Consider the following 15041-nt stretch of genomic DNA (forward strand, 5'->3'; position numbering starts at 1 on the left):
GTTCTGCCAAGCAACAACACAGAACACGGGTTTTAAATCACTGTTGTGAGCCAAATGCAATTCCCACCCAAAACAATTAAATCTTTTACCAGAGGTCTGAGTCTGGGCAGCTTAAGGCCTGAGAATTACTTTGGTGGCATGGAATCAGAATCTAATTTCAGTGTGAAAATGAGATGGTTATTGTTCAGATCAGGAGGAAATGTCAGCTGCAAAATACATGGCAGTCAAGGGACTTGGATGACTTGAAATGATATTTGTTGAGGTTAGATTTAAAAAGGGTTAGCTGAGAAGTTGGTAAATTCTTTCTGATCACTGCATAGATCATTTTATACTGTTCATTTTTACTAATTACAGAAGTAATTCATGCTCACTCAAGGGAAGTTGCCAAACCTGTAAGAATATGTAGAATAAAATATTATCTTAATCTCATATCACTGGGTGTAAACTTTATATATGACATTTCATCACATTTTTTTTGATCTTTTATGTGCACACATACACACAGCTACATCTGAGAGTATGTGTAAAATTTGGATCATTGTGCATTTTTAGTACTTTGCTTTTTAACTTAACTTTTCTTTTAGTATCTTCCATCTTCTTGTATAGTCCTCAATAACAAGATATTTAATGGTTATATAATATCCCATTTGTCTGGCTGTACCCAAGATTTATTGAATATATGTTTGCTCTATATATTTTCCCCACTTACTACTGGTGTAAGTAATATTTTAGATAAAATATTCACACCTCTGGTTATTTTTTAGGATAGCACTTTAGAAGTAGAATTACGAGGTCCAGTGCTGAGAACTTTTTAAGACTCTTGATGTGTATTGCCAGTCGTTTCCCAGAATGGTTGTTAAACTCTGCTGACTTTGTGATTGTCTTGCTTACAGTTTACCGGGGGTAAACAACATCTTCAATCAGGGGCCAGGCATAGCTCCTGAGGATACAGGCATTGAGGATACAGGAGTAAACAAAAGAAACCCAAATTCCTGTCCTTAATGAGCTTACACTCTGCTAAGGAGAAAAAAATGCAATAAGTCAATAAGATGCATAGGATGTTAGAAGGTAATCAGTGTTATGAGGAAAAATAAAGCAAAGAAGGGAGATGAACAGTGTGACAGGGACAAGGAGAGGGGAGTATTGCACAGTATACCATGGTGTTGGGATGCTGGAAAATTTTCCACCTTTGAGGACGTTCACTGGTTTCCTGGAAGAGGTTCATTATAAAGTAAGCTAGAAAATATTGAGCTCCAAGTTAAGTATATGAGGAACTCTGGAATCTTTTACCATAAAAGTATTAAATGTAGATCTTTATTAGTTTTAAGGAATTCTTATTCTTTTGCTTATTAATTTTTAATTTTATCCTACTTTAATTCATCTATTAAAGACAGTTTTGTTATATAGCAGCAGGCTGAATGTGACATTTCTATCTGCAATGTTGCTCCGTTTCCTTTTTCATTGTCTATTAAAGGAGGATAGCAAAAACAAAAACAAAAACAGGCTTGGTGGGCAGAGGGTAAGAGATAATAAAGAAAGGAAAATAAAGAAATAATTAGAAACCCAAGTCAGATCAAACATCAGTTCCTTGTCGCAGGAAAACCTGCCAGGCAGAGTGCCTCGGTGCGTATGGTCCTCTAAGCATCTTTCCAAGGGTCACCTAGTGGGTAACACGAGTTACCCTCCAGGCTAAGAGAATGGATTTAAATCCATGTAATTTCTGAATTTACACACGAGAAATAAAAACATCCTTAATTCTGTGTTTTGAGGAAAAAAAATCAAACCTTCCCTTAATTCTTTGCAGTTGTATCACTTTTCAGAGACTCTTCTTTACATAGCAGAGGTCTCTTGTCTCCTATCTTAATTTTCACATGATTGAGGTGTATTTCAAAGCAAAGTTAAGCAAAGAGATTGAAGGAAAAGAAGAAGATCTTTTAATCTTCTACCTTTCAAACTTGAGGTCTTCATCTCACAAGTTATTTTTTCAAAAATCTAGGTTGTTTCACCATATTTTAAAGTTTTAAAAACCACATTTTTTTCTTTTTCTGAGCAGAAAGGAAAATTAGAACCATTTTCTAGTAAATTTACTATACAATTTTTTAAAACATAAAAATAGCCATGGTACTTTTGGGAATAACTAGCAGGACCACCTCTTGGCATGCTCTGAATTAGGAACAGTTGCCTTCAGTAATATTCACTTCTTTCTTCTCTTTTTTCAAACAGAATCTAATTCATTGTTGCAACCACAGACTTATTTTTTCCCTGTTTTTTTTTTTTAATTTTTATTGGAGCATAGTTGATTTACAATGTTGTTAGTTTCTGGTGTACAGCAAAGTGAATCAGTGTTTTATATATACACACATGCTCTTTTTAAGATTGTTTACCCATAGAGGTCGTCACAGCATATTGAGTAGAGTTCCCTGTGCATTATAGTCTGTCCTTATTAGTTATCTATTTTATGTATAGTAGGGTATATGTATCAATCCCAACCTCTCAATTTATCTCTCCCTCCTTTCTTCTCCCCTTGGTAACCATAAGTTTATTTTCTACATACAAACTTATTTTAAATTTAATTCAAGGTGCATGCACACTAAGTCACTTCAGTCGTGTCTGTTTGTGATCCAATGGACTGTAGCCCACCAGGCTCCTCTGTCCATGGCATTCTCTAGGCAAGAATACTGGAGTGAGTTGCCATGCCCTTCTCCAGGGGATCTTCCCAACCCAGGGATCAAACCTGCATCTTTTATGTCTCCTGCATTGGTAGGCAGATTCTTTACCACTAAAAACTAATTTTAAATTTAATTCAAAAAGGAGGCAAGGATATACAATGGAAAAAAGACAACCTCTTTAACAAGTGGTGCTGGGAAAACTGGTCAACCACTTGTAAAAGAATGAAACTAGAACACTTTCTAACACCATACACAAAAATAAACTCAAAATGGATTAAAGATCTAAATGTAAGACCAGAAACTATAAAACTCCTAGAGGAGAACATAGGCAAAACACTCTCCGACATAAATCACAGCAAGATCCTCTATGACCCACCTCCCAGAATATTGGAAATAAAAGCAAAACTAAACAAATGGGACCTAATGAAACTTAAAAGCTTTTGCACTACAAAGGAAACTATAAGTAAGGTGAAAAGACAGCCCTCAGATTGAGAGAAAATAATAGCAAATGAAGAAACAGACAAAGGATTAATCTCAAAAATATACAAGCAACTCCTGCAGCTCAATTCCAGAAAACTAAATGACCCAATCAAAAAATGGACCAAAGAACTAAACAGACATTTCTCCAAAGAAGACATACAGATGGCTAACAAACACATGAAAAGATGCTCAACATCACTCATTATTAGAGAAATGCAAATCAAAACCACAGTGAGGTACCATTACACGCCAGTCAGGATGGCTGCTATCCAAAAGTCTACAAGCAATAAATGCTGGAGAGGGTGTGGAGAAAAGGGAACCCTCTTACAGTGTTGGTGGGAATGCAAACTAGTACAGCCACTATGGAAAACAGTGTGGAGATTTCTTAAAAAACTGGAAATAGAACTGCCATATGACCCAGCAATACCACTTCTGGGCATACACACTGAGGAAACCAGATCAGAAAGAGACACGTGCACCCCAATGTTCATCGCAGCACTGTTTATAATAGCCAGGACATGGAAGCAACCTAGATGCCCATCAGCAGATGAATGGATAAGGAAGCTGTGGTACATATACACCATGGAATATTACTCAGCTGTTAAAAAGAATTCATTTGAACCAGTCCTAATGAGATGGATGAAACTGGAGCCCCTTATACAGAGTGAAGTAAGCCAGAAAGATAAAGAACATTACAGCATACTAACACATATATATGGAATTTAGAAAGATGGTAACGATAACCCTATATGCAAAACAGAAAAAGAGACACAGAAATACAGAACAGACTTTTGAACTCTGTGGGAGAAGGTGAGGGTGGGATATTTCAAAAGAACAGCATGTATACTATCTATGGTGAAACAGATCACCAGCCCAGGTGGGATGCATGAGACAAGTGCTCGGGCCTGGTGCACTGGGAAGACCCAGAGGAATCGGGTGGAGAGGGAGGTGGGAGAGGGGATCGGGATGGGGAATACGTGTAAATCTATGGCTGATTCATATCAATGTATGACAAAACCCACTGAAATGTTGTGAAGTAATTAGCCTCCAACTAATAAAAAAATTAAAAAAAGAAAAAAAAAATTTAATTCAAGAAAAGATGAATAAATTTGTGTGCCCAGAGAGTTGTCATATTTGCTCTTGTCCCATAAATCTGAATCTATATTCCTTTCAGATGAAGGAAATGTGTCTCCACCAGTCTGGTCAACATTAGATGTGATGTAAAAGCTGACAGTAAGCAAAGCATATTGGGAAAATGGTACCCAAGTTGAGTCAGACAGACCCTGAACAAACTTGTCCCATTTCACATTCTAGTTAAGAGTCTGGAAGCTGGGCAATTGCTCTCTTATTTATAGCCCAATATTTTCATCTCACTAAAATCTGTTAATTTTCAATAGGCATAAGGACTGTGTTTTCATGTAATTGTTGCTTGATACGGATGCTACATTTTAAGGTGACAAAAATTGAATGTAAACCCAAAAGTTCTGGGTGTTTAACATTTCTAAGGTCCAAGTTATTCCCAGTCTTGCTGGATCATTGTGAAAGATAATGCATACCAAGTACCTAGAAGAGGGCTTCATCTATTATTGGTGCTAAAATAAAAGGCAATTATCACTGTTCATTTCAGTTCAGTTTAGTTGCTCAGTCGTGTTTGATTCTTTGTGACCCCATGGTGTTCAGCATGCTAGGCTTCCCTGTCCATCACCAACTGGACAGATTGGCATTCAACAATCTCATTCTCTGTCATCCCCTTCTCCTCCTACCTTCAATCTTTCCCAGCGTCAGGGTCTTTTCCAATGAGTCAGTTCTTAGCATTAGGTGGCCAAAGTATTGGAGTTTCAGCTTCAGCATCAGTCCTTCTAATGAATATTCAGGACTGATCTCCTTTAGGATTGACTGGTTTGATCTCCTTGTATTCCAAGGGACTGTCAAGAATCTTCTCCAATACCACAGTTCAAAAGCATCAGTTCTTCGGTGCTCAGCTTTCTTTTAGTCCAACTCTCACATCCATTCATGACTACTGGAAAAACCATAGCTTTGACTAGATGGACCTTTGTTGGCAAAGTAATGTCTACGAAGTCTAGGTTGGTCATAGCTTCTCTTCGAAGGAGCAAGCGTCTTTTAATTTCATGGCTGCAGTCACCATTTGCAGTAATTTTGGAGCCCCAAAATATGAAGTCTGTCACTGTTTCCATTGTTTCCCCATCTATTTGCCATGAAGTGATGGGACTGGATACCATGATCTTAGTTTTTTGAATGTTCAGCTTTAAGCCAACTTTTTCACTCTCCTCTTTCACTTTTATCAAGAGGCTCTTTAGTTCTTCTTTGATTTCTGCCAAAAGGGTGGTGTCATCTGCATATCTGAAGTTATTGATTTTTTCCCATCAATCTTGATTCCACCTTGTGCTTCATCCAGTCTGGCATTTCTCATGATGTTCTCTGCATATAAGTTAAATAAGCAGGGTGACAATATACAGCCTTGACGTACTCCTTTCCCAATTTGGAACCAGTCTGTTGTTCCATGTTCCAAGTATCACTGGCGGAAGCTAAAAGATATTTCTGGTTACATGTCATTGCTCAAACTAGAGAATCAATAGGAATTATCTAAAATATAAATATAAAGGCAACCAGTAGAAAAACATCAGATCAATAAAATTCCTTTTAATTATCCAAACATTTATGAAAAAAACATTTTTAGTAAGATGTATTTTAAAAGCATTATCTTATATATCAATATACAAAAATATGATAAATGTTCCTATTAAAGAAACTTGCAGATTATATCATAAAGCAAGACACAACTGTATGGTACACATGAGCATCATATCTAAAGCAGAATTACTCGGAGAAGTTTATGTAAAATGATGGGCATAGGTATATTGGATCAATAAAAAACAAATATAGCAAATATAGCAATTTACATATATATCAATATATCAAAGAATTTGGATAAAACAATTTAATTCAATAAGACAAAGAAAGTTACTTTATAGTGATAAAAATATAAACGAAGGACTGAACCTTTTATCACACTATAATCATAACTACATAAAAGTATATGTACGCATAGGGATTGGAAGAAAATGTGTAGATTAGAGTGCCGAGTTTATGCATTTTTTCTCTAGTTGTTGCACTGCCATTAATGCTGTTACAATTAAAAATAATGCCATGGTTAAAATTCTTAAAATGAGTGTTGATTTCATATTTAGAAATCTAGGATACACTCATGCACACTAAATCATTTCAGTTGTGTCCAACTCTTTGCAACACTGTGGACAGTAGACCGCCAGGCTCCTCTGTCTGTGGGATCCTCCAGGCAAGAATACTGGAGTGGGTTGCTATGCCCTCCTCCAGGGGATCTTCTTGACCCAGGGATTGAACCTGCATCTCGTCTCCTATATTGCCAGGAGAGTTCTTTACCACTAGCACCACTGGGAAGCACTATTAATAGCACCAAATTCCTTAGATATATCTCATTGTCAAGGGAAAAAGTATGCATATTTCTTAAAGAGAGACTTTGAGATAACATATATTTTCCACTCAAAGTGTAAAAATCTTTACCACCAAAATTATTTGAGCTAAATTGTTCAACAGGAATTGCTGAGCCCATTCCAATGCAATTGTGCTGTAATGGAGCCACCACTTTTATAGTATGCTTCAACAGTTATTTTTCCCTGCTTTTTACAGCAATATGAGAACTGGAGGCCGAACCAACCAGACAGCTTCTTTTCTACTGGAGAAGATTGTGTTGTGATTATATGGCATGAGAATGGCCAGTGGAATGATGTTCCCTGCAATTACCATCTCACCTACACCTGCAAGAAAGGGACAGGTAATGGTTAACCCATCATAATGTATACTTAATCTGCATTTCAATTATCAAGCAAATTCAGGAAGAATAAACATCATTCTTTGAGACATAAGCTGGATGTCATATACAGCATCCTTATTGCTCTGGAACAGTTTACTTTCTCAATATAATTGAAAAGTTTGTTTTCAGTAATGTCTTCATTTTAGATTTCAAGTGCTTAGGATAATAATGTAGCATTTATGTAAAAAAAAGAAACTGCCTGTCAGTATTTTTAAGAAAAACAACTGCCAGCCCCAAGGGCCCATAGATCTGTTAATTTTGATGAGGAAAGCATTAAAAAAATTACTTGTCAAAAATAAAAAAACTGGGATATATCATAAGATAATGTGAATTATTTTTACTTAAAAATAAAAAAGACCACTTAGTGCCATTTGGCCCATGTTCAAATTTATCAGTGGCTTAAAGTACTGCAACTAAATAACACCGCCCTGCCTTGGTGGGGACTGTGGTCCCCACCTCATTGCGGTCCTCATTCAGACTTTCCCTCCTTTTTTGTTAAGCTCCTGGTCTTCATAGGCATTTGAGTTTTTCAATCAGTCCCTTAGAAGCTCAATCTATGCTCATAAACCATAGAACAAAGATACCATCCCTATATCTATTATGACTATTTTCAAGAAATGATAAAACAAAAACATTTATAATGTAAGCTCTGGAATGAGGAGACCTGCTTAGTTGACATTAACAGATAAAATTAAGAAAGCTGATTTTTCAGTATTTATCATTGACCAATATGTTCGAATTCTAAGCCACGCTATGTAGACTTCTTCCTTAAAAAAACAGGAATTGCATAACAATTTTTAAACCTGGTTACAATTGATAATGGTGTTAGAACATGCATATTTAACTTCTAGACCAAGATTATACCCACCTCAATTAAGAGTACAAAGTACAAATGCAAAATATAAAATCCATTTGACTTAATATAAAAATGATAAAATTAAAAATATATACTCTATAGATATTTTAGAAAAGACTTAAATACCAGTAAGAAATTCTGTTAAAAGACAGAGAAGAGTAAGTTACACAAAACTAAGTCAAAACTCAGCTATTATCTGTGATTACTTCACTCTGCTATTCTCTTCTCTAAAGTAGAATTTATTCTGAATATCCTTTCTATGTGAGCAGATTTCCTGACTATGTATGTTACTTTAGCACTTATGCCATTAAGCTTGTGAAAACAGCAAATCAAGGTATTTGCTCTTTTCCCTGTTTCTAGTGTGAGAAGTCCTTAATGAGCTGTCTGTCTTTAGCCAAATGTCATGTTTGCCTTCTTAGATCTCCAAATACCCCCTGGAGTCATACTCTTCAGTTTATGACCCAAACATTCGTTTATTTCCAGTGTTATTTTTTCCTATACCAGGGTATATTACAGCAGCACTACTGACACTTTGGACAGACAGTCCTTAGTTGTGGGGGGCTGTTCTGTGCCTCAAAGGATGTTTAGCATCCTCTCTGCCCTCAATGGCCTCGAAGGTGGCTCAATGGTAAAGAATTCACCTGCCAGTGCAGGAGATGCAAGAGACATGGGTTCGACCCCTGGGTCAGGAAGATCCCCTGGAGAAGGAAATGGCAACCCACTCCAGTTATTCTTGCCTGGAAAATCCCACAGACAGAGGAGCCTGGTGGGCTATAGCTCACAGGATTGCAAAGAGTCTGCTACAACTAAGCAACTGAACACGCAACACTTCCCTCTATGCACTAAATGTCAGAGGCATTCTCCTCCACTCCACATCCTCCTCCTCTGCTTTGTGACAACCATCCATGTCTCCAGCCATTGCCAACTATCCTTGGGGGAGGGGGAAGAGGAAGAAAACTGCCCCCACCCCGTTGAGAACCACTGTCCTTTATCTAAAAGGGATTCACAAAAGCAGCATCATGGTATACATTTCCCAATGGGGAAAGATTTACAAAACATTAGGTCTACCTCCCTAAAGGAGGAAGAAACCAAGACAAAACAATTCATATATTTTATCTCCCTACTGTCTGATTTTTATTTATGTAAACTGAATTCTTTGTTAATCATTACCCTGGGGGCTTTTATGAATTTTATAAATGTCTATATAGACTCATTTCTCTTTACAGATAATTTATACATCTTTACAGACCTAGGTAGTTTTAATTAATTACAAAGAAGAATTATATTATTTACAAAAGACATATTAAAAAAACAAACCTCAGTGCATGCCATTCATGCATCTTTGGATTGTTCTGCAGGTTCTTTCCAATCCCATCCATTTATCTCCAAATCCAGCCAAAGATAATGACGTAGTTCCTTTACTTTTCCCTTTAAAATCATCACACATGCTTGTATCTGTAAGCAAATTGTTTAGTTCTGCACATTTTTGAACTTTAAGTTTGTATTTTGTGCCTTGCTCTTTTTGTTCAGCATATGTTTGTCAGATTAATCCACGTCGATGCATGTAGCTATATTTCTTCATTGTTGCTGCTGTGTAGTATTACATTGTATGACTGTATAACATTTTATTTATCAGTTCTGCAAGTGGACATTTGGGTTATATTCAGTGTTTTTGCAATTATAAACAATGTCTCTATGCGTATTCTTGAACTTGTTTATGGTAGATCTCTGCAAGTTTCCATAGGGTGTTTCTCCAGGAGTGAACTGCTGAGTCATAGGATATATATACACCATCAAATTTACTAGAAAATGCCAAATTATTTTCCAAAGTGGTTGTACCAATTTGCACTCCCACCAGCAATGTGTGAGGGGTCCTGTTACTCCACATCTTCTCCAACATTTGATCTTATCGGACTTTGAAATTTTTGCCAGTCTGGTGGGTATAAAATGTTATCTCTTCTGATTTAACTTGCATTGTCTTGGATGATTCTTCTTGGAAATCTTTTCATGTACGTATAGCTCTTCTTTTGTAATGTATCTGCTCGTTTCTATTGCTTATTTTGAAAGTTTGATCGCTTCTCTTGTATATATTGATTTGCAGGAGTTTTTTGTGTTTTGTTTTTGTTTTTAATGTCCTAGTTTCTAATCCCTTGATAATTGTATGTTGCAAATATCTACTCCTAGTTTGTAGCTTGTCTTTACCCTATGGCATTTTTTGATGAATAGAGTTGTTCATCTTGTTGAATTTTCTTTTATGGTTTAAACCTTTTTGTGCCTTAAGAAATTCTTACCTACCCTAACATTAGAAAGATATCCTATGTTGTTTGCTAAATGCTTTATAGTTTTATCTTTTACATTTATATATGTACACCATCTAGAATTGATCTCCCATGGACTCTCTGAGGTAGGGAACCAAACACATTTTTTTCCATGTGAATACCCAATTGTCCAAATGAAAAAACCTACCTTTTCCCTACTGCTCTGCCATGTTGCTCTGTCAAATATCAAGCATATATATGTGGGTCTATTTCTGGTCTATTTGCCTCTCTTTGCCAATACCATACTCCTTGAATTATTTTAACTTCAAAATAAGTCTTCATTTATAGTTTTGGAAGAAATCTATACATTGCTTTCCTCTCAAATTTAAAGACAACTTTTAATTTGCCAGAATCAAGTATGAGTTATCTAATTGATAATTTTTAACCTTCCATATCATTGCCATCTCATTCTGTCTGATACTTACTGGTATCTGGGCCCTAGCGTAGACTTTCCATGTTACAATAAAAGAAGTGTAGATATCCAGATGGGGATTATCATTGAACTATATATAGTGTAGACTATTAATTGAAAATAACATATTTTAGAATTCTCAGTTTACCTTCTAGGAATTTGTGAAAATGAAATATGCGCACAAATACTTCTAATTTCTTAGTTTTAGATAGTAGGATTTTATAATCTATTTTTAGGTTATGTCTATCTGAGACAATTTCTTATGCGAATGAAAAGATATGCCTGGTTTGTGTTTTATTAAAGACAATTTTGTTTGCTATTGGGTCAATAGTTTCTAACTTGTTTTGTTAGGCAGAAGTAAATTAAAGAGCTAAATATTTAAGTTAAACCTACATTTGTCACTGCAAAAGAATATGGTTGTAAACAGCCTTCTGGATATGTAAATAAATTTAACATTCACAACCTTTTAATGGGATTCCCAAGTAGTGCTAGTGGTAAAGAAACCGCCTGCCAATGCAGGAGACATAAGAGACACACGGGTTCAATCCTTGAGTCAGGAAGATTCCCTGAAGGAGGGCATGACAATCCATGCTAGTATTCTTGCCTGGTTATATTAGGATGTTGACATCTAAACATCTTGGTACCAAGGTTTCTGGTAATCATTCTCCCATTGAAGATTTGCATTATTTCATGAGAGACTATGACATACCCTAGTAGGCTTTATGATGGCATTCTTAAAGTAAACTATGAATAGGAAATGTCATTTAGGGAAATTATGTTGAAGTTAAGTTATATTTTTATTAGAGCTACATAGCAAAACACAGTCACTTAAAGTTAAATTAGTATATTTTTAAAGTAAGTACACTAATATAAGTAAAATTACAAATTAATACAAATGCAGTTGAATCAATTTTCCCACCTTCTTGAATTTCAAAATTACAAAGCTTTTTTTTTTTTACCTGCTATTTCATTTTTACTATTTCTACCATCACTAAGTTTGTTGCTATTCAGCATTTTTTATTGTAGGTTAAAAATGGTGGTTATATATTCTAAGATTTACCTTTACTTAGTTTTCTTAAGAGTTGCAATTTATATATATAAGGTAATTACAAAATTGAGGCATGAATACTATGTCCTGACTTGCTCTCTGTCTCCATAGAGAAGACAGAAAGAGCAAATAAATATAATTGAACCTGGATATATTTTATTTACACTGAAAAGTCTATATTTTAGAGCTATATGTTATTATACATTGTAAATTTTTTCAGGGAAGTGGAAATAATAATTGTTACAAATCTATTATCATTTGAAGTAGAAAGTGAAAGTCACGTCTGACTCTTTGCGACCCTATGGACTATACAGTCCATGGAATTCTCCAGGCCAGAATACTGGAGTAGATAGCCTTTCCCTTCTGCAGGGGATCTTCCCAACCCAGGGATCGAATCCAGGTCTCCCGCATTGCAGGCATATTCTTTACCAGCTGAGCCACAAGGGAAGCCTGTTTGAAGTGAAGGTGAGTGGTAAATAAAACCACTGGGATAGAGACAAAACCAACAGACTGCATAGTGACATGAGACAGATGCCTTTTAATTTGGAATTTTTTCAGAAAAGTAGCTCTTCCAAACGGACAGATGAACATATAACCATATGCCCTATGGTTCTTTTTTAAAAAAAAACAATAAGCACAATTCAAGATGACAGAATCTGAGATTCAAACTAGGCTGAAAGCCTCAATGTTTCACTTTGTCTTCAAAATTTTTAATTTCTTAATCTAAATGATTACTGAAGGCACTTGATTGAGTAAAATAATGAAAGAAAGAATAAAAAGAGTGTCTCATACAAATAGAAACATTTAGATTATTTGGAAATAACCCAATTTACTTTTCTTTAGTTGCTTGCGGCCAGCCCCCTGTTGTAGAAAATGCCAAGACCTTTGGAAAGATGAAACCTCGTTATGAAATCAACTCCTTGATTAGATATCACTGCAAAGATGGTTTCATTCAACGCCACCTTCCAACTATCCGTTGCCTAGGAAATGGAAGATGGGCTATGCCTAAAATTACCTGCCTGAACCGTAAGTGGTCCTTTAGAAAGAATGGACAACCATGCTATAACAACTACTAGACATCCTCATTTTACGGCTACGGTATTGGTAGTTTAGGGTATGGAGCAAGTAATATTGTTGTGTTTTCTTTTCTTTCTTTCTTTCCTTCCATGTAGCATCTGCATACCAAAGGACTTATTCTAAGAAATACTTTAAAAATTCCTCATCAGCAAAGGACAATTCAATAAATACATCAAAACATGATCACCGTTGGAGCCGAAGGTGGCAAGAATCAAGGCGCTGATCCCTAAAATGGCAAACACATGTTTTCATCATTTCAGCCAAAGTCCTAACTTCCTGTGCCTTTCCTATCACCTCGAGAAGTATTATCAGTTGGTTTGGATTTTTGGAACACCGTCCAGTCCAGTCATTTTGGGTTGCTGTGCTCCCAAAACATTTTAAATGAAAGTATTGGCATTCAAAAAGAAAGCAAACAAAAAAAGGAAAATGAGAGCAGAGTGGAGCCATTTCCAGCCTAATTTCTTTAGTTTCCTATTTGCCTCCAGTGCAGACCATTTTATAATGCATACCAGCCTACTGTACTATTTAAAAAGCTCCATTTCAGCACCAATGGCAATGTAAATAAGATGATTTAATGTTGATTTTAATCCTGTATATAAAATAAAAAGTCACACTGAGTTCAAGCATATTTAATGATGATTACGGAGCCTTAGAGGTCTTTAATCATTGGTTCGGCTGCTTTTTGTAGTTTGTTTAGGCTGGAAATGGTTTCCCCTGCTCTTTGTCAGCAAGACTGAAGACAGCTTTTGCTGGACAATTAACAAACACAAAGTTTTGTAGGTCACTGTCCCATCTCCACCACAGGTAGAGTTGGCTTCCATGTGATGCTGAAGCCTAGCTAATGGGATCCCAACGAAACTAGAGACTGCAACATGGAACTCTTTATTTTTGGTTTTTTTTTGCTACGTTCCTTTTTCTTCACTTACAAGAAAGGCCTGAATGGAGGACTTTTCTATGACCAGGAGCATTTTCTAGGGGTCAAAGTGCTAATTATTAACTGGGTCTCATTTTTAATGGCTTTCATAACACTAACTTGCAAGATTACAGATCAACACATTTCAAATGGATATAGACCTAGGGTTCTGGAGGGAGGGGGTTTGTTAAAACAACACACATTCAAAGAAAGAAATTTTGTATATATAACCATTTTAATCTTTTATAAAGTTTTGAATGTTCATGTATGAATGCTGCAGCTGTGAAGCATACATAAATAAATGAAGTAAGCCATACTGATTTAATTTATTGGATGTTATTTTCCCTCAAACCTGAACATTGACGTAGTTGGTAGTTATTTTTCGGTTTTAGCCTTTATACTTCCCTCACAGTTTGGAATCATATAATCTAGGTACTCTGTCCCTGATTAAATAATGTGATGGATAGAATGCATTAAGTGTTTTATTATAAAGAAGAGTGGAAAAGTGTATAGCTTTCAGCAGATGGTGTTTGCCCATTCTAAGCAAGGAGCACATATATAGAAATAGTATGGGCATTGCTTCTTATTAGGTGGAGTGTATGTGTTGAAATTTCTCCCTATCTCTTCCCACTCCATTTTCTCCCCTTAATTTGAATAAAATGACTGCTAAAGATGACTTTGAATTATTATCTGCTTAATTTAATGTTTAAAGAAACCCTGTGATGGAAAGAAAGCATTTAGGTGTCTTTTCCTAATTTTAGTTTAGAATGATCTTGAGAGCACAAGACAATAAATAAAATGCGAATAGAAAAAGAGCAGACACGACATGGATTCTTTTTCTCAAAACCTCTTTTAACTAGAAGGAGCCACAGTAGCCACAATCATACACGCTGTCTTTAGGCAAGTTTCCTTGGTTGCTGTGTTAAATGTGATCCACCTTTGGGTGTTCTAGAGCACAGAAAAACTCTGTGTCTACCTATGAGGTTTTTATTTTTCCTCTTTCATTAAAATGCACATAATACGTTCCTGTATTTATATTATAACATGTATAGTGTAAAATGTGAATGAATGTTTTTTTTTTGTGAATGAAAATCTAAAATCTTTGTAACTTTTTATACCTGCTTTTGTTTCACCAAAGAAACCTAAAATCCTTCTTTTACTATACTGTGACTGGTCTGGTTATTTACATTTTTTATATTTACATGTATTTATTTATATATTTATAACTTTAAACCCTAATGTGCACCAACATTTTTACATTCTAGATCTATCATGGAGTCCAAGCTGCTGGCTTGGATGAAATGATTTTATGGCTAGCAGAGAGATGATTATAAATGTCCCTGCAAAAATTGGAGATAGTAATTCTGATAATGTTTACAACCACATTCTTAGGCACT

At 35.7% G+C, this 15041-nt stretch overlaps 1 protein-coding gene across 2 annotated transcripts in view; it reads left to right on the forward strand.

The window, feature by feature from the left end:
- The window catches only part of VCAN (versican), a 115737-nt gene extending 101417 nt beyond the window's left edge, over positions 1 to 14320 (forward strand). For both annotated transcript variants that reach the window (XM_043913544.1, XM_043913545.1), the window contains 3 exons: positions 6837 to 6981; positions 12498 to 12680; positions 12827 to 14320. In XM_043913544.1, coding sequence (XP_043769479.1) covers positions 6837 to 6981; positions 12498 to 12680; positions 12827 to 12954 — 456 coding nt within the window. In that variant the 3' untranslated portion in view covers positions 12955 to 14320. The remainder of the gene's footprint in view (positions 1 to 6836; positions 6982 to 12497; positions 12681 to 12826) is intronic.
- Positions 14321 to 15041: the final 721 nt, after the last annotated feature.

The sequence above is a fragment of the Cervus elaphus genome, chromosome 9 (assembly GCF_910594005.1).
Source record: "Cervus elaphus chromosome 9, mCerEla1.1, whole genome shotgun sequence".
In the NCBI taxonomy this organism is placed as follows: Eukaryota; Metazoa; Chordata; class Mammalia; order Artiodactyla; family Cervidae; genus Cervus; species Cervus elaphus.